At 31.8% G+C, this 20,788-nt stretch overlaps 1 protein-coding gene across 1 annotated transcript in view; it reads left to right on the top strand.

The window, feature by feature from the left end:
• Positions 1–1,338: 1,338 nt before the first annotated feature.
• The window catches only part of LOC119832911 (transmembrane protein 151B-like), a 30,703-nt gene continuing 11,253 nt past the window's right edge, over positions 1,339–20,788 (top strand). Inside the window, exon 1 of the mRNA XM_038356733.1 lies at positions 1,339–1,615. Coding sequence (XP_038212661.1) covers positions 1,565–1,615 — 51 coding nt within the window. The 5' untranslated portion in view covers positions 1,339–1,564. The remainder of the gene's footprint in view (positions 1,616–20,788) is intronic.

The following is a 20,788-nucleotide window of genomic DNA, read 5'->3' as shown; positions in this document are numbered from 1 at the left end:
TTGAAAATGAAAAATGTGCACAGACTTTCAATGTGAAATTTAAAAATTTGCATTTTTCACACTGGTAACTCGGATCGTGGCTTAACGTGATTATCTCTTTTCTGCAACAATATAAAAATCCAAAAATTTGCTTTATATTACCTCTTTCATGCATCTTTTATTCTGTTATTATATTCAAGATGTTAATGCAATCAATCAAGTGGGTAATTTAACAATGAACTTACTAAGAATAATTTACATGGTGTCTGTATTTTAGATGTGTACTTTTTTATTTTTAAATTTGATCTCACACGAATATAATCCCGGACCGTAGGTATAAAAAATGAACAGTCACAAATAAAAAGTTATAAATAAGATTTACGTATGGTTTCACAAGACCTACTAGATTGTTGATGTACCTACTAGATTACGAAACACTCAAAATAATTAGGTTTAAATAGATCTTGAACTTGAGGCATTAGAAATTGTTCAGTACATAGTAAAAAAAAATAGATTATATAATTCAAGGGTAAAAAATATAACTCTAACTGCGGAAAAAACTCATTGTGCTGTATAATTATCAGTCACATTTCAAGCCAGATACAATTCATATATATAATGATCAAAATAAAAATGAAATCTCGGCAAAAACTTGATCTAAAATACATTTATTATAATGTTAAAGAAAATAAATTCCTGAGCATACGAGCAGCACGTGTAAGCATTATTAAGTTTCAGGGTTAAGGAGGGCTGTATGTAATAATTTTCTATTCTCTTAAAAACGCGACGAAACGCGAGCGAATTCTTATTTTACTTTCACAATTCAGTCTGAATAATTTTAATATTATTTTAAAAACGTTTAAGACTACCTCTTTCTAAATATTCATCGTATTTAATCAGTGAAGGAACAATATCTTTTAGTTAAGAAGTCTCACCTTTTTATACATTAATCTTTAAATTTATTAAAATACCCTTAGTGATCTTTGTTTATCCATTCCTATTATTCTGTTTAATCGGTTCTATGTATGTTTAAATAAGCTCATTTAGTTGTCAGATCAATCTTATATAACACACAATTAGAGTCATGTTATTGCTGAAAAACGTAATTATATTTAAATAGGTCTACAGTTATTTGGTATACAAAACAAATCGATTTTTATTTAAAACAAGCGAATATTATTTTAAATGTCCATTGAACTACATGATTGTGTTTCATTATATCTGACCTTGCATAAAAGTTGATGCACTGTCGCTTCTAGCTTCGTAAGCTTTCGTAACCATGACAACGAGACGCCGCAGCGCTTTCTCCGCCCGCCCTCCGCAGTTTGCTACTTCCCTTCGAACTGTGCAGATGTCTAATTGTACTCCAATACCAAATCGATGTATAAATCGTAAATAAACTTCAACCTATTAATATTTTATGAAATAAACTGTATGTAAGATTTTTTTTGTATTCTACTATAATGATTAGTAATATTCGGGTCTTAGAAAAACTTTGGATGCAGTTGGTGTGTGTCAAACATGTGTTTTAGTGTGCGTGAGTCATGAGGGGTGTATTTTCTGAGGGTTTAAGTACTAGGGCGACATGACTACGCAGGAAGCAGCAAACGTGTTCACGGACGACGATGAGGACTTGGTAAGATTTTTGTTGGAACATTACGTAAGTACGGGCCGGGATTTGGGCCCGATCCAACTGTAGTCTGGTTATATAAATTCCATCTGCAGTCTTGTTGGGGTTGATTCGAGTGGTTTGCATAAAGTGCATAATGACTTTCGTGTTAAAAGTTGGACAGGTTCATTTTTTTACAAAATACAGTTTTTTTAACAAAGAAAATGGTAATCGAGTATTTACAAAATGAGCTTACAGAGAAATATAATTAAGATCAAAAAGCAGATTTGATTATCTCCTTACTGCATTTTTGCTTTGGTGCTATATAAAGGTATTTCCATGTCTATGTCATATGCGTAAATGTAGGTTCCATCTTTTTTATACCAAATATTCCTACTATCGGTATTATTTATTATCTATAAATTTTTATGTATACTACAAACATAACAACTCATAGTGCTGGATATGTTTATACGTATTTACTATATAACTTGATGTTCACTCGGGCTTCACCCACGGTACATATATTTTAACTTATATACATATATAGATCCCCGAGGATCACGTACAAATCCAACGGTTAAACAATTTTTGAAATCGGTTCATCTGTTCCTGAAATTACTCCCTGCAACGTCACTCACAAATAACTTACAAATTCCAAAACTTTTTCTCCCTATAATATTTGTAAAAGATAAAAATTTACGAAAATATCGACGCTATAAAATTTCTCTGCGTCATCATAAAAGAACTTTAACATACCTTAACATCATAATGAAACCCAAAACGTAAACTTTTAATCGCCTAATACCTAAATTTTTGCGTCATTATTTCGCTCTCCTACCCATATCAAGGACGGCATTTTGAAATATATAGTAACACTAGCTGCACGCCCCGGCTCCGCCCGGGTTGTCATTTATCGTAATTAGAATTATTTAAACTATCCTGTCTCTCAAGTTGGATCGAACTGCACATGGTGTGCAACTTTTATTATAATCGGTTAAGTGGTTTAGGAGTCCATTGAGGACAAACATTGTGACACGAGATTTATATATATTAAGATTTTAATATTATAAATACATTATTAAAATCTCACATGGAAAATGATTGTAACATGCAAAAATGAGGAATTTGTCAATTTATTAGATAATTTTTTTTGCCGTAACAAACTAATTAAACGGAAGATAATATTACTTTGCATGTTGAAATACATTTAACTTCAATATCTAGCACGATGTTAAAAAACATCCACTGACACTCCAAATGGAATATTGTTAATTGAAATGATACATTTAATATTGAATACAATATATTTTGCTACGATTACGTTACTTAATGTTTTTCCTTGAATTAAAATAACAAAAGAAATCAAACAAGGTACAATAAACACCATCTGCACCAGAAAACGAAAACAATACAATAAGAGATACTTAGCTTGAGTGTTAAAAAATAAAAAACATTATATACTTTGCTAGTATCCATTTAAATCCTTTTCTTTGGAAATTCATTAAACATAGACATACACACACTTTTATTCACACACAAGAGCACAAGCAACAACTTACAAAAAAGGCCTCAACCGGTTTTTTCGTTTTTCTTCTTTCATGCATATCAAATTTAATGTACCTAGAATCTCTATGCTAGCATAAGAAGAGTTTATTTATCAAAGCAAATACCAAAAATCCTAAAGTTCATTGGATTCAGTGGATTGCATTTGCTTACGCATCTGACAAAGACATGAAACACAACCACCTGGTTACCATCAAGTTTTACCGTGATTTAAAGTCCTATAATGTATTGGACAATCTTCCATACAAGTTTACCTTCATTAAATAATACAACAAGTTTAGCTATTGACTGGCAGTTAATCGATCCTTTCATAAATGTACGTACGAGTGACGTCACCAGCATGCGTGACTATCGACCTTTAACAGAATTTCAGTTAAAAGCTCAAATTGATTCATTTATATAGAACACGCGAAGTGTCGTCTATTTTTGTCAAAATGAAATTATCTATTGCTGAGAGGTCAATGTACTTGTATATTATTGTAATAAAGCGAGTTGATTCGAACTTCGGTAGGAAAAGATATGTAAATTAATGTGAAAAGAAAGAAGAAAGTGTGAAAGGAAGTGTAGAGATACCAGGGAATAATCGAGGGGTCGGTATATATACAAAGATTAAAATGCATTAAAGTTATATTAATATGTCATTTTAAATTGCGATAGCTCAAAAATCAATCAATAAATCAAGTGTTAAAACGGTGGGGAAATTAAAAAGAAAAATGTGTTATACTATTATATAAAATTCAATTAGTGTCAATTAGTGAAAATTCAAAAAATCATTGGTTTTTACATCGTTTTATTTCATACAAAGGAAACGAAAAGCAGCAATTGCTAGTGGAAATCGTTAACAAAGGCCTGGATAATATGTACAATTGCAAAATACTTTTTTAGTTATTTTATTCTTAAAAACCTACGACGTTTAAGAAAGATAATATCATTAAAGATAGAACACACAGCTTCGAAAAATAAATGTTATCTCAAAAGTATAAAAACTTAAAACAAAAACATACGTTTATTCAATACATTAAAATAATACGTTTATCTACTTTTCAATGTGTACGTTTCAACACATCTGAATTTTAAAAACAAACGCAGTAATTCATAGCGAAACCGCTTTCATATCGCAAACTGTTCGCAGCAAAAACCGCCAGACAAAACTACGTTCACAATCACAAAATCTGCTTACGAGTTCCGCGCATATTACGAGCTTGAAAACCAGAAACGTTACAAAGAGCAAAGCTTCCAGAACTATGCTATGATGTGTGTAGGTATGTACTAAATCAAGTAAATTAGCCGCGGCTCTTACAAAACTCGAATATATCGCTGTAAAAGTACTGCTCAGAAGTTGACACAAAAACCTCAATGAACAAAGGAAAATTCTCACTGTTTGCTTTCGTTCGAAGGTCAAACCCTCGTGGCTTAGAAAACACTACTTCGTGTGACAGATTACGTTGATAACAGCGTAACAAGACTGAAGTGCTTTTGCTTTTACTTATTGTGTGATTTTAAAAATTATGTTGTGACTCTTTTAAATTTAAAAACAAAATTTTAAATAAATATTCTTTGTTTTCATAAGTATTTCTACAACATTTCCTAGTCACAGATTAATGAGTTATTAATTTAAAATAAATCCGTTAGAATGTTATGTTTTCTTTAAAAGCAAGCTTTTTCTCGATTTTGCGAGCATTTTTTCACACCTTTTAGAAATGGGAAAAAACGTTCTTTTTAGCGTTACCACGGACGAACAAAAGGAGTCTCCCCTAATGGACTCCCTCTTGGGTACGAACTACAAGGGACGCGATGTGGCAAATTATATTTCTTGCGAGGAAATGTGTCTACATGCTATTGTGCGGTTTTTTCAAAACATTAATCAAGTGAGGGATGGTGTTTAATGAGCATTAGATGTAAGGTTGAAATAAATTTATAAAAATGCATTTTCAATTGCGACACGAAATCGCAAGAACGTAATCCGACCTAATAAATAAAAGGCCTTATAAAGACAATTACGTTAAGTTCCATAAAATTGCATCTGAAAAGTTTTTCTTGTGTAAAGTGAAATTTCATCCCGTTAGACTCTTAAAGGAAAATAATGAGACGTTGATTGCACTTAGGCATAACAAAAGAAATGAAAATTGGAATACTTATAAAGCTCTCGGCTTAAAAGTCTTTTGCGGAAACGACGTCATCGCTCGAATACGCCAGTGTAAATGATATATTACCTATCTCAGAGGAACAGAACATGATGAAGTGCGTAGTACTATATATGTAAAAAGGAAAATGAATCTATCAAACGTCACTACCATTTGGAGTGTTTGCATTATACCGTTTTTCAGGATGGAGCTGTCAATCCATGTCAATCTTGACTAGTTTGTATGTTAAAAGCATGTACATCTGGGATAAGAGAAACGAGAAAGGGTTTAAAGGGTAAAAAATTCTTATATATGTTTTTAGGATAGGTACGATCACAGAACTGTTCGAACTTCTACCATTCAGAGTCTGTAAATCTTAGGTTTTTCTCAAAAACATTCGAGCTTTTACAGTAACATATATACTATGGCCATAAACAAATCTATTGTTAGACTATATTCCGATTTAGTAAAAGGGTTGGACAGACGTGCTTAATAATTTATTTGATAAAACCACAAGGGACAGTCTGAGAATATTTCAACTATTTCACACGTTTCGTATATTTCTACGTTGCACGTACGTGGTTTGTTCATTCAAAATTTAGAGCAGCAATTTTCAATTGTGAAATCTATTCATTTACCCGACTGTCATAGAAATATGGCAATATTTTGACATCCGAATATTTTTTAAACTCCCGTAGTTTTACGTCGGCTTATAAGTATGCTCTATATATGTATTTTGTAATATATTCATAACTGTTATGCCAGATGGAAAAATATTCATTCAAATATGCAGGAGCCTGACCTTTTCGCGAGGTAGAAGCTAAAAATCCATACTTAATTTAAATGTAAATTCAGATAACTTTGTACAAATGACTGGCTCCCAGCGGTGGCACTAACTTGGAGATGTTAGCGTATTTCCCTCGGGTACCCTTACGAACAACGGAACTTCGCAATTATGTATCCACCTTGATAGTTATAAGCTAATGTTTGTCTTAGCGTATGAAATCCTAGGAGTATCCTTGTATCTCCTGTTTATTAGTAACAAAAACTTTTATGGAAAGTGCAAACATACAAACACACTACGTCGTACGGTATGTTATTCATAGCCTAGCTGAATCAATAGACTATTAGACTTGAAAAATGGTTCAGTTCTGACTAGTAGTTCCTGAGATTAGCGCTCTCAAAGTAACAAACAGCAAACTCTTCAGCTTTATAATATCTTAATAAAAAACTTGAAGGTTTCCAACTGACTGAACTCAAAGCACTACAAAGTAATCGAATTGTCAAGTTGGAAAAAATATTAAAAACAAGACCCTCGTCCCGGCTTCGCCCGGGTTTCAAGATTCCTGTTTTATCACCTAATTCAGCTGTGTGTATATCAAATTTCATTAGAATTCGTTCAGTAATTGTAACGTGATTGACGGACAAACAACCAAACAAACGTTCGCATTTATAATATTAGTGTGATAGTGTTATTTGTTAATTTCTAGGACAATTTATACGCAAAATTATTCATTTTCATTCTAGGTATAATAATAAAAAATCAGAAAAAAAGGTATTCTTATCAACAAAGCAGTAGCCATTTTATCATGTTAAAGTATCACAACACAGCTGAAATACAATACTAAACAGTAATAAAACATAGATTACAGTAATAAACGATAAATTTCACTAAATGCTAGGCTAGTAGCAACTGCTAGCATTATGATATGAATTATGGGGTATTAGGGATGTTCCATTCCGGACTCAAGATTTTTAGTGCTTTTATAAAAGAAATCAGAATTCAGAATTTTTATACAGCGTTAAATATCGTATATAAAATAGCTATCACATATATAATATATATGACGGAGAAGGTCGGAATATTAGCATCAATATCCGACATAGGCATGAGCAACCAAATTCCAATATCATATAGACTTTCCATCAGCAATTATCGTCAGTTATCGCAAAATAGTATCACAAAGTGTGAATCAGATTCGTGGCCTGTGGCTTTTTACTAAGCCCCCACCCATCCGCGCATCCACGGATTACATAAAGTAAATAGCGAATTCTAACGGACTACGGCTACGAAATGGCTACTGGTACGGTCTGACCAGCCGAACTAAGATTCACCAATATCACTCATTTCAAACTCTTCTACCTCAAGTGGTACTTGGCTCTCAAGCGATATATATAACGATCGCCAACAGAAAACTTATCTCGAATAGTGATGGAATTTAATTTACAGTAACTCTCCAACATATATAATAGCTGTAAAAACGATTAGATAATCGAAATGAAACTGTTATATTGCAATCTGACGCCCCATTGTCAGCATTTTGAATGATGTTCCCTGGTTGGCCGTTTATACAGTCGTTCGCTTGAAGACGTCATCAGTTTACTAACGCTCGCAGTTATTTATTTTGAAAGACTTCCAAACCTCCTCCAGGTGCAGGCTACGCTTTGAAGAAGCTCTGTTTCCGCTTTATGGAACTCGCAAAAACGCATGTTTAACATTTTGCTGGACCAATACAAAGAATGTTACTGTGTCTACAATAAAGGAATATCCATTTCCCATAAATCCCTATTTTATAATGTTATAAATGCAAGCTTCGTCTGCTTGTCTGTTTCTTATTCACACCTATACCACTGAACAGTTTCATGAAGATTTAGTACAAACATAATTCGAGAGGATAAAAAATAGTTTTTACTTCGAAAAGCTAACGGATTTTTTCTTTAAATACGCAGACAAAGCTGCGGGCGAAAGCTAGTGGTTTATAAAGCATTTGAACCGATGCGATGGATGGACACGCTGACAAATCAATTAAACTCACTTTGAGACTAACACCATTTTCGTGTACAGCCACTTTGTCCATGTACACAGGGCATGTGTTCAAACTGGAAATAAAATTGAGTTATAAAGGTAAAGGTTTATTTGTATATATTTAGGTATGGTTTTGACGTTGGTGCAATCGAAGATGATTTTTAAGGATTGAAATTTTAACAACGCTCTAAATTAAAATAATAGTACTTCATTCCTTTATATAGGTTATATAGTCCTACACTACATTAAATGGTATATTTTTTCAAGCATTATTTTCGAGTAAAATTCCATTGATAATTTTACTTGTTATCGTCTAATTGTTGCTGTTCGTGCCCTAATTTTTTCCTATATTCCTCTACGCTTCAGAGACTTGGACTCTTCGAGAAACTGAAAAGAAGAAGGTGGACGCTCTTGAGATGTGGTGCTGGAGAAGATTGCTTGGAATATCTTGGACAGAATTTAGAACCAACAAATCTATTCTCCAAGAACTGGGTGTCAAGCAGCGTCTATCCAACCTAGTAGAATCTCGTATACTCAAGTTTTTTGGCCATGTTTCGCGACGTAATGAGAATTCCATAGAGCGCCTCGTAGTGCAGGGAGCGGTGGAGGGTAAGAGGGCTCGTGGACGTTCACCCATGCGGTGGACGGATCAGATTAAGGCTGCTGTTGGCGGTGCGCTGAACGAATGCAGCCGAATGACGGGGAACAGGGAGAGATGGCGGAACATTGTGAAGCGAGTTGCATCTGCCCCTGATACCTCATGATGACCACGACCGCTCTGTCAAGAGTGATACGACAAAGAAGAAGAATTGTTGCTGAGGGCAATAAAACCCAAATTAGATGTAAAAAAAATATGGCGTTATAATGAAAGCTTGGGCTTTTAGTTTTTCGCTTTCAATACAGCTCTAAATACGATGATGATTCATTAAATGTGAAGATCTATGACTGTATCTCAATATTTATTCGCTCTATTTCGATTTTTTATTTTTTTTCCATCTTATTTTTATTTACTTCCTATCGTTCCCCTCCAAGCTACCCCACTAGCTATCTAACGGATTTTTACAAACCGTAATATTTATCGTCGCTTCAAAAAATCTCATCTATTTCTTCAAAGTCTACGCCAGAGTCACGATTAGCATGCAGTAAAGTTAGCCCAAGGGAAAATTTATCATTGATTAATGAGCACAGTTAAGATGTTTCATCTTTAAAAAATAAATGCGGATTTAAATATACCTATCAATTTTGTACAAAAATATCAGGCTCCGTCATTTGGATAAACTTTTTATAGTTCTATGTAGCTACATATATAATATCTAGAAAGTGTTCTTATCTACAAACTATATCAGTACGATCAGATGTCGCCACATAGCGATAAGATCGCTAATTATTTCAATGTATTCTTAAGTAACGTTTAATTATTGTATCATTTTCAAAACAAGTATTAATAAATTAACAAATAAATATAAAAAACGACTTCATAGTATATGTCTACTAAAGTAAATGACATTTTCTCAGAAATATGTACAAATAAATTAAATAAAATGTTTTTCTTCCAAACAGAACAATCATACGTAACGTAAATGTTTGCTATTTCAGCTAAAATATACACAATATTGAGACTATTACAGTAAATATAGTGTCCTATAGTGTATCGCTATGTGGCGACATCTGATCGTACTGATATAGTTTGTAGATAAGAACACTTTCTAGATATTATATATGTAGCTACATAGAACTATAAAAAGTTTATACATGGTGTTCAAATGCACCGTAAAATTACAAACTTATCAATTAATAAACCCTTACGTTTTCCACGTCATCAAAATTTATCACGTGTCTTAGATTTAACTACATTGCATATGACATAAAAGTTATACAAAAAATAATCTTGGCCAGTGGCTATAATTTATCTTGGTGTCTATAATCAATGTTATTGCGATTGTTTTTTATTGCACTTAAATTATTTTAAAGTTTTTATTTCCTATCCAACTATATCTATCAACACTACTAAAACAGAAACTCGATTAGAACAACATTTGATTTATTCTGATATGGTATTTCGAAATGTTTTTGAAGTGTGATTAAACTACGTTTTCAATAACGTCACAGTCGTGCCCACCCTGTATACATCGAGATAGGAGTTCCCATAGCGGAAAGGTCGGAAAAGAGTCTAAAACAAACAGGGGTTTGTTATTTATTCATTCAATATCGATCCAAATACACCCTCTCTGCGTGACGCTATTTTTTAGATGACATTCTTGTACTTGCTGTAGCAATTAAGTCTGTTTAATTAAACACGGAATATATAAAATAAGGGATATTTATAAATAATAGATAGCTGTTATTTATTTCTATTTTCTTATAATCTAAAAGTGTAGAATTAACTTTATACTTTTTAATCTTGACCGTGTTTTAGGAATTCTTTTATTTTTATATTGTTAAAATTAAATTAATGGGTCTGGATGGTTTTACGTCCATACTTTCAAAAGTTAAAAAGCGATAGCTACTCATGTAATAATATTTCACCAAACGCTCTGTATTGAATCGTGTACTTACCAAATATAAACAACATAATTTAATATTTCTTCAATTAGCGGAAAAGAAATACGAAATAACTAACGTCGCAAATACGAGACTAACACTGTCATTCGGTTTCTTTTTCGCGCCTAAACCTATAAATCGATTTGAATGTAATTTGGCAAAAGAGTTGTAGATCCGAGACATAGAATAGTTTACGTTCCCTACATCCCACAGAACGGGAGCTAAGCAGGTAAAACCCTGACATAGTTTTTTTTTTTTGCTTGACTACGCGGGCGAAGTCGCGGGTGGAAAGCTAGTATTTTCAACTGACTTAAAAAAAGAAAGCTATCAATTTGACTGTATTTTTTTTTCTTAGTTACCTTATAAGTTTTAAGCGGGTGAACCAATATTGAAGATTCTTTTTTTATTTAAAAGATGGTGCCTTCTATGTGGTGGTCTAGTTCAAACAATTTGATAGCGGATTAGTTTTTTGTTAAAAATAATTAAACATACATACAACGAGTATAGAGAAATGAGAATATAAACTCGTCTATCCTCGTAGCGACTTCACAACTATTTCTGGAACATACTGTATTAAGTTATCAAAATAGATTACGTCACCTTTACCCGATTAAATGAGGGAAGTTGAGGTATAATCAGTGTTGCTTTGATGATCAATCTTCAGACTTATTACAAAATGTATCTTCGGATTTACATTCAATAATATTAAATTTCTGATATGGTGTAGTGCAATAGATTTTGAATTAAAATTAAATACAAAATAAACAAATATTTTGTATCGAAATTGTCTCGTGTTTTCATGCGATTATATAAATTTTTAATTCGCTGGTCCAGTTTAACCAAATATTTGTAGTAGCTTAGAAGTCTAAGGAAGATTCATACGCGCACACATTTATATAGTGTGTATATTATTTTATTACTATAAGTCGGATGATAAAGAGAAAAAAAATATGGTAAAATAAATATTTTTACCAAACCGCCAAAAATTAAAAAAAATAACCACCTTCAACCAACAGAACTATACCAAATTAAAAGTACCACATGGCAGACAAGTCTTTTTAAAGGAACTAAAATGCGATTTATTTTTTGTGGTAGAGGTAGATTTTACAATTTCAGTATTCCAGTCAAGAAAAGTTATATCAGTCTGCTTGTAGCAGGAAACTATTTGAATTGTCGTCGTGTGTATAATAAATCTTAATATATATAAATCTCGTGTCACAATGTTTGTCCTCAATGGACTCCTAAACCACTTAACCGATTATAATAAAATTCGCACACCATGTGCAGTTCGATCCAACTTGAGAGATAGGATAGTTTATATTATTTCAATTACGATGCATGACTACCCGGGCGGAGCCGGCACGTGCAGCTAGTAATGTATAAATCTTACTTAAAATCTATTAAAAAGTCGTTACATTTTGAAGATGGATTCTTAATATAAAATTATTTTTTTGATAAAATAAGATAAAAATAAGATTCTCAAAAATTTTATGACAATTTCATAAGACGTAACGGAGCGGAAATGTGTCTTTGATAGTAAAAAGTTCAAAGGATATTTTGACCAGTAAAGAGACTTGAATAATTAATCAAAATACCTTCCGATCGGCTAACCCTCTTCGGCTTCTCCTAGTTAATATTAAATGATCAGTAATTAATAATAATTCATGTTATAAACCAACGTATTAATTAAGAGTTCAAAAGAATGTGGTAAATTATCCATTTCATTTCATTACATATAAAATTACCTAAGGCTATTACAATTTACATCCAATCCTATCCTATCCTATCCTATCCTATCCTATCCTACGAATATTATAAATGCGTAAGTTTGTGAGAATCGATGTATGTGTTGTTACTCTTTCACGCAAAAACTACTGAACCGATTGCAATGAAATTTGGTACGTAGATAGCTGGACAACTCGAATAACACAAAGGCAACTAATAATCTCGATATTCCTACGGGATACAGACTTACGCGGGGCGCAGCTAGTTACTTATAAAATTACCTAATTGCATTTGCAATTTATGAAAGGTAGGAATAAACCCATCCGGATACTAAAACATATTTAAAAACAAAAGAATAAGTTAATATGTCAATAATAATAAGTAAATGATTATTATTATCGACAATTCCTGTTCATTTCCAGTCTACCTGCAGTGTTTTCCCCAATCGGATATTGCATCTCTTATAAATATTTTACAAAAGCTTAACAATTAAAACGTATGCCCTTTTAGCCAACATCAACTCTGTAATGAGTAATGGCACACGATAAGTTTCTTTAGATTTAAGGTCTCTCTCTCAATGACTTTATCTCGGCCTTCAAACTTAAATCTCAAAACAAAAGGATTCGATCTGCTTTTTGAGAACCTTTATAAAAAGTGTATTAATAATTTATTTTTGTTTCTTATAAAGGCAATTTATATACATCTTTATATTTCCGAAGGATTGCACCAAATTAGATAATTATTATCTTATTTTTCTGTCTATTAACCCACTTTAGTGGAGGAGACTCTCGATTGGACTTTATTTATTTTTGAGTTTGTTACCTCACAACTATTTGCTGGGTGAACCGATTTTGATGATGCTTTTTTATTTGAAAGCAGTGAGCTTCCCGAGAGACCCCATTTAAATTGGACAAGTACTGACAATTTTGAAGGCAGTTTGTTGTTAAAAATAATTATCTTACGATCAGGATAAGTTTCATTTTAAAATAAATGAAATAAATGAAAACATTATTAAAACCCTTGTGAAACCGGGACCGCGTGGTTGATATGAATAATTATAAATTGTTATTGTCAGCTTTTCGCTGTGAGAGCTTAAGCTCTCGTCGTTATATACTTTGAAATGAAATGCTGGTTCTTTTATAAATAGCTGCTATAAAGATGTCCTAAACCCAATCCTCTAATTACGTAGCGCAGAAGAGGTCTTTTATTAATATAACGTGAGATAGGTTAATAGCTGTATTATTTTTACTGAAGACTTCATTACATTAAATACGAAAAATAATCGATATTCAATTGATTTTTTACGCTATTTGTCACGAAACTTCAGTAAAATATACCTACTAGGTTTTTAAAACAGCCAATGTCAAAAGTACGTGAAACTAAGGTACGTATTACGTAATTACTTTTATTTAATTTATTGAAAAGAAAAAACACATACTTTTATTTAATATCTCTAAACCTACTTACTACTCGCTCTAAACCAACGCCTTCTTTTTATCAAACAGAATTACAACGTAGGCGGAATATATGTCACCTATAACGTCTTCTCTTATATCTTACTGTATATATTTTTTAAATAAAATACTTACAAACTAGTTTCATTCAACAAAAATACTGTTTGAAATAAAAGTCAAGACGAAGAGAAGTGTCCATTGAAATCGTTATAAAATATGCAAAAAAATAATTTATGAGTTTGCATGAAGTTCAAATTATTTGTGTTTGTAAAAGCAAAAAAAAAAAATTATTAAAAAATCATATTAAATAAAAAGCAGTACGAATTGAGAACCTTCGTCGTACACATAAAATAAAAAATTGATTATTGATTTAAAATGAGAGACTATCCCGAATACAATACGTCACAATATGATGGAAATAAAAACAACATTTAGCTATTGTCTAATAATAATGCATAATGTAAGAATTGTATTAACAGCATGTCAGCACAGACATTTAGAATTATTGTTAAAAAACGCATGCATAGCACGTGAAAACATTACCATATTTTCAGCAGTCGTGTAAAAATGGACACTATAAGGTATATGGATAAAATTTGCTACTTACGTGAGCGATATATCACTTTGAAAGCTTTGTGATTGATTGTGAGCCGTGTATCAGCGGTATGTTACACGTGTTTTACAAAATGGAGGTTTCATGAAACCTCTGTGTAACATTTTTTTTATTGTCAAAGAATAATTCAAACAGATTATATCCTTGCCTTTCTTAAGTGGCAACTCCTGTTCAGACCAAGGACGGATTCTGCCAATATTAATATTACTACTTATAGAACAATAGATAGAAACATAAATAATGAAGTATTTTTACAGCTGTTATTTATTTTATTTTACAAATCAGTTGTTTGTGTAGAAATAACATAAAAATATGTTTTTTTTATTTTTACTCACACGTATAACAATATTTCTACATAAATAAACCAGTAACTAGAAATATAATACGCATATACATGGTTTAGTTCAACACGTGTAAAGATGAACAAATCTCGTCTCAACAGGATTACTATTCGGACTACAATTTGTTGTGTCAAAGCTTTAGCCTTCATGCATGGATATTTAATTTTCGTTAGGAAAGCAATGAAATACTTTTCTTGGTGATTTAACGCGAGTATTACACATTTAGAAACAAAAGACTTTTACTTTTACTTTTTGACTTTGAACTTTTACTTTTTGACTTTGAACGTGATTTGATTATTATATTACTAGCTGTAACCGCGTAAGCGTGCTGCGTAACCGTATCCCGTAGGAATATCGGTATAAGAAGTGCCTTTGTGTTATTTCAGTTGTCCAGCTATCTACGAAGCAAAATAGTATTATTATTCACCAATAGACGTCAGGAAAAAAAACACGAATAAAACACGAATATGACATTATTTCAGTTGTCCAGCTATCTACGAAGCAAAATAGTATTATTATTCACCAATAGAAAACAACACCAATAAAAAAAAAACACGAATAAAACTACTTCCTAGCTAGATCGATTTATCGCCCCCGAAACCCCCTGCATACTAAATTTCATGAAAATCGTTGGAGCCGATTCCGAGATTCCAATTATATATATATATATATATATATATATATACAAGAATTGCTCGTTTAAAGGTATAAGATTTAAAGTGACGTTTGGAATACTTCTCAGTGAGCGTGTATTTTATACGACTTGACGGTGATACAATATTTTTATTTGTGGACTACCTCCACCTTTTTCTTCCCGGTTGGTCTGCAGAGTATTTTGGCATGTTGGGTGATAGTGACATCTAATCTTTGCTTTTTTTTGACATAGAGTCTTAAATTCTTAATAAAAGGTTCCCAGTGAAAAAACCTCAAACCATCTTTCCAATTGAAATTTGGATGATTTTTTAATTTCAATAGGTTTGTGCTGAAGTCTTGGAAAAAAATATTTTCTCTGGCAAAGATATGCTCTTTTCTATTACAGTGTTTTGTTGTTATATGTTTTGAATTAAAATACTAAGCATATTCAGATCTATTTCATATGCGCACATATAAGAGATTTACAATGAAAAAAAGTTAAAAATGCGTACATTTTTTTTAGCTTGTATACATAAAATAAAAAAAAAAACAAAACTTATCCTTTGGGGTAAGGTAAGTGTGAACTACTAAATCTGACCTTACAACTCAGAAGACGAGATCTCTACCAGGTATCAAACTAAATTTTTGATAACAATATACGTTACTATTTAATTTTTACTCGCCAATTTTGTTCTTAATTTTTATTCGATATCATTTAAATATCATAAATTTCAACAGAACATAAATTTACATGTATACTAAGATAATTAACTCTTGTTATAAGAAACACGACATTCCAGATTTTGGATATTTATTTGGGACTTTAAATCCATATGACCTTTCTCTCCCCCAATAACATTCAGCATACGTGATATGACATAAGGAGAACTCTTTAAGCTGCCACACGTTCTTGTTCAAATGTATGCGAGTGACCAAAACTATATCTTAATTATATTTTAGCTTCAATTTTAGTTGTAATTGCTATAGCTCAAACAAAGTTTAGGGACGATGAGAATAGTGATAGACGGTTGTAGTAATTAGGAAGACTTGTTCTTGTTGTGACTACAAGAGATAGAATGGCGCAGGCACACATTTACAATATTCTACAGAATCGTACGCACACATGCGAAAATATAATGTTTATAAATAAGAATACTAGTATAATATTAGTGATTTACTAAAAATCATCGGTTGTGCTAAAAAAATAATTACTATTAAATTACTATGAAGCTTCAAAAATAAATTATTGAATAATTGGAATAATTGCACTTGCTTTAGCATGGTTCTTAATCGTCAAAAGAAATGTTAATATTTTCGTGGATTTCAGATCGAATCAAATCCTTCAATAAGCACATATCCTGAAACATGTCATACATTTTGCAGTTGTTTTTCTGCAGTGGATTATATACTTTAAGCATTATAAAACACGCTTTTAGATCAAAGAGCCCTTAAGGAACTATTAAAGGATTAACGGACGTTGTTAACGCGTTGCAAATTGTAGAAAAGTCGAACATTTATAAATTGAATATTAAAATTTTTATTTAGGAAGCAATCTTAAGTACAAATCCTAATACTGATTACAAAATAAAATCGTTGTACAAATAAGTCGAGTTATAATTTCTAATGATAAATTAAACTAATCACAAACCATACTTCCTCATCGGCAGCATCGGCAGCATTCGAAATTGGTACAACTCCCGAATGATTACTTTCCTCATCATCATCAGCCCATATATGTTCCCACTGCTGGGACACAGGCCTCCTATGAGGGTTCAGGCCATAATCCACCACGCTGGCCAAGTGCGGGTTGGCAGATGTCACATGTCGTCGAACTTTTAATTCTTGGACATGCCGGTTTCCTCACGATGTTTTCCTTCACCGTTTAAGCAGTGGTGATGTTATCCACATGCGCAGATAAATTGAAAAATCAATTTATTTCCTGCACGCTCGCCCGGTCTCGAACCCCGACTTATCGATTCCGAAGTCCGAGGTTCTCACCACTGAGCCACCACTGCTTGCTGATTACTTTCCTAATCAAAGTTAATTAACACCCACATAAAGTAGCGTCTGGCTATCGAACATTCTAGTTCGAATACATCTAGCTAGCAAATCCAATTATTGTTCTGTTTAGTATTCACCTGCCAGTTTCATAAGCAAACTATAATTGGTGCCCCTGACATGAATGGGGTGGCCGATACGACGCTAAATTATGAGCGATAATATTAAGGGCCGAATGAGTGCAGACTTTTTGAACACATTTAAAATTAATTAACCAGGGTATATTAAGGACCATTTTTAAATGTGTATTAAATCTAAATCTCTACTCCTTTTCGAAACATAATACCTAAAATGTGAATATTTAAAAAACCAAAAGCTCTAGAATTTAGGTACAATTTTGAGCTAACTCTAAATCAGTCCATTAATTTTTGCAACATAGTTGAAATATATCTGAAAAATGCTATTTTACGGCTGTAAAGCATCCCAGAGAATTATATCCGCTTGTTTTACGCATAGCTTTAACATTTGCAATGTTGATATTATTCCAAGATGTTTATTCATTTACTTGCAGTTTTTTTTTAGAATATATACTAAATGGTAATAACAATAATATAGTTAATTTTAATGTCTAAAAAAGTAACCTAATTTGCCGGAAAGAGCAAAAAGAAAAATCTATACAATACATAAAACTATTATAAAAATGAATTAAGTATTAGACCAAATCTGCTTTAGTAACAGAAAAAAGTTAAAAATCGTAAGTGTAATTTCAAAGTTAGAATTAATTAATTAGAAATGAAAAACCTTCAATGAAGTGAGAGTACGAGTTATCTCCAAAGCTTCCTTACACAAAGAAACACGCCGATATAAAAAGCACTTCTGTGATAGCGTTGATAAGAACATAAGTACTGTGCCAGGCAGCTTATTAAACTTGGCTATGAATTTTGTTCGTAATCTGATATGCTATTGCAAACTTTGGACGGTTCGTGGAAAATGCACACATATTTACGTAAGATATTTTTGGAAAAAATCACACCAGAAGTAAAAATTTAAAAACTACGAGGATTTAGATATTACATATGTTGAAATGTGATTTTTGAACATACATGAAAATTATTACAATGAAACGTAAGATAAACCCAATAAAAATATATAATATCAGAAATTTCTCAGTTCACGAAGCTACCACACTGTACAAATCCTTATAAAATATGCTTACATATATAACAATGGCGTCGTAGATGATGCCATTTAACTTTATTGCCTACATGGAATAAGGTCGTTGACATAAAAAAATCTAGTGTTTCGGTATGGAATCTTTTAGATTTAAGAATGTTGCCATCGTCAGAGAGATGAAAGTCCTTATTATTGATGTCTACTGGATTCCAAATTGACAGAAAACCTGTCATTTATCACCAACGAGTCTGCTTGGAAACTTTTACACGTGTTGGTTGTTACTTATTAATTGTTACATTATTTGAGGAATGACAAATGTAATTCTGAATCTGTTTCTACCATTTACCAAGTCATCCTTCTGTACAATCATAATTATATATTTATTAAAATATGTAGTAATACATTTAACACATATTCAGATTAACTAAAATATAAATAATTCGCTCATTATAATTTCATTTTCGCAAACCCCAAGTTTGATTATTTGAAGCGGGTAATTATCTGCTAAGATTGATGTTCGAATTTCTCTCGCGTCAAACGCTAGAAGTTGTATCAGACAAGGAATTGATTCAACAATTTAACTTCACTCACTTTTGCTTGTTTCAAGCTAGAGTTAATTCGATCATTAATTAATTATTAGGAGTTGACTTTGCTGGCTTGGAAATGAAGTGTGCTTAAGCTTTAGAATTGCTTGTTTCAATATTTAAACTTATCTTGTTTTACGAAATGTCATGAATATTTAAAGTTTTTATTTTCAGTTGATTTTAAATGTTTTTTTTTTTTCATATATTTACAGAGACAATAAAATTAAATCATAATTATAAAATGTTACTATGCCTAAATACTGTTTTCATGCCAGCATAATGGAAGGTTATGAAGAAGTTTCTATAAGATTTCACGAAGTTTCGATTTAAGTATAGGATTATTGAAACCAAATTAGCTTATTAAGTACCTAGGAAAAAAGGAAAATATTTTTAGTTGTATTATTTTTTATTAAAAAACGTCAATTAAAATCTTTTACTAAATTATAATTTATGTAGCAGCAAACATTTTTAATAGAACAGTTAAGTTTATATATTATGCATATTAAAAATTCCTGTTCACTTTTGTACCCCTGCTTGTAAATGTAATTATATTGTCTCAGTTATAAAAGGTTAAAAATTCAATTTGTGTTTAATTTTGAAACAATATATCCGAGTTATTTTCGGAACAAAAGCGATGTAAACATTCTAGCGAGACTGAAATTGCGTGTAATGTTTACGTGCCGAGCTTTAGGGCGTGTTACATGTATAATATACAGGCTTTAGTACCTACTACCTACCTTGTGTAGAAAACAGCTTTTGGTGTTATTACCTTCTGTGTAATTAGCGTTTCTTGTCATACTGTCATATAACATCGACAATTTATTTTTAATTTCGAAGTCGTCTGCATTATGTTCGATATTTAAATATTTACCCTGATTCGATAAATAACTGTGGTCAGATAAAAAAAAAAAACAACAGATTGGCGGGAAGTTTTCACTGTTCACAGCGAAATGTCATAGAAATATAATAAATTCTCAAAGTAAAAAGCAATTCGATAGGATGAAAACAATGGTAAAATGTCATTAATATTGTTTTAGCCTTTTTCCTGGTATGGATTGTTAAGGTACGTCATGTTAATTTCACTCAAATGCCTCTGTTATTATATGCTCGTATAAAAGTTATTTTTACGCTGATTTATTTGAAATTTATTTCTTTGCGTTAAATACAAATAATAAGTGTTATTTTTCTAATTAATGAAAATTGCGTGTTTCGAGAAAACAGTTGATTTTCCCTATAAACGGAAGGATAAAAAAAATGTTTCTTATGCTATAACCTCCAATTTGTAGACAATAAATTTCATACCGACGCATTCAATGACTTCTTCTTCATTCTGCAAATGTTCAGTGTTGGTGGTATTGCTTACCACCAGGTGAACCATCAGCTCTACGGCCACTGTAACAGGAAAATAATCATATTTATATTTATAATATACATAGTTTCTGAGGCGCCGGTAAAAAAATTAAACGCACAATACACGATTGGGTTCACACAATGTTAATTTATGTAAGGTAATGACGAAATGAACCCATTGTGTGCATTACTCCGGAAAATCTACAGCTTTTACAATGGCAGGCACTCTCGTGTCTATTTAATGAGTTTCAGGCATTCCCTTTGGAAATAAAAAAAATATGCTTGAAAATTCC

Source organism: Zerene cesonia, chromosome 16 (genome assembly GCF_012273895.1).
Source record: "Zerene cesonia ecotype Mississippi chromosome 16, Zerene_cesonia_1.1, whole genome shotgun sequence".
NCBI classification, from domain to species: domain Eukaryota; kingdom Metazoa; phylum Arthropoda; class Insecta; order Lepidoptera; family Pieridae; genus Zerene; species Zerene cesonia.
The sequence above is the reverse complement of the archived record's forward strand: the minus strand, read 5'-3'. Positions and strand labels throughout refer to the sequence as shown.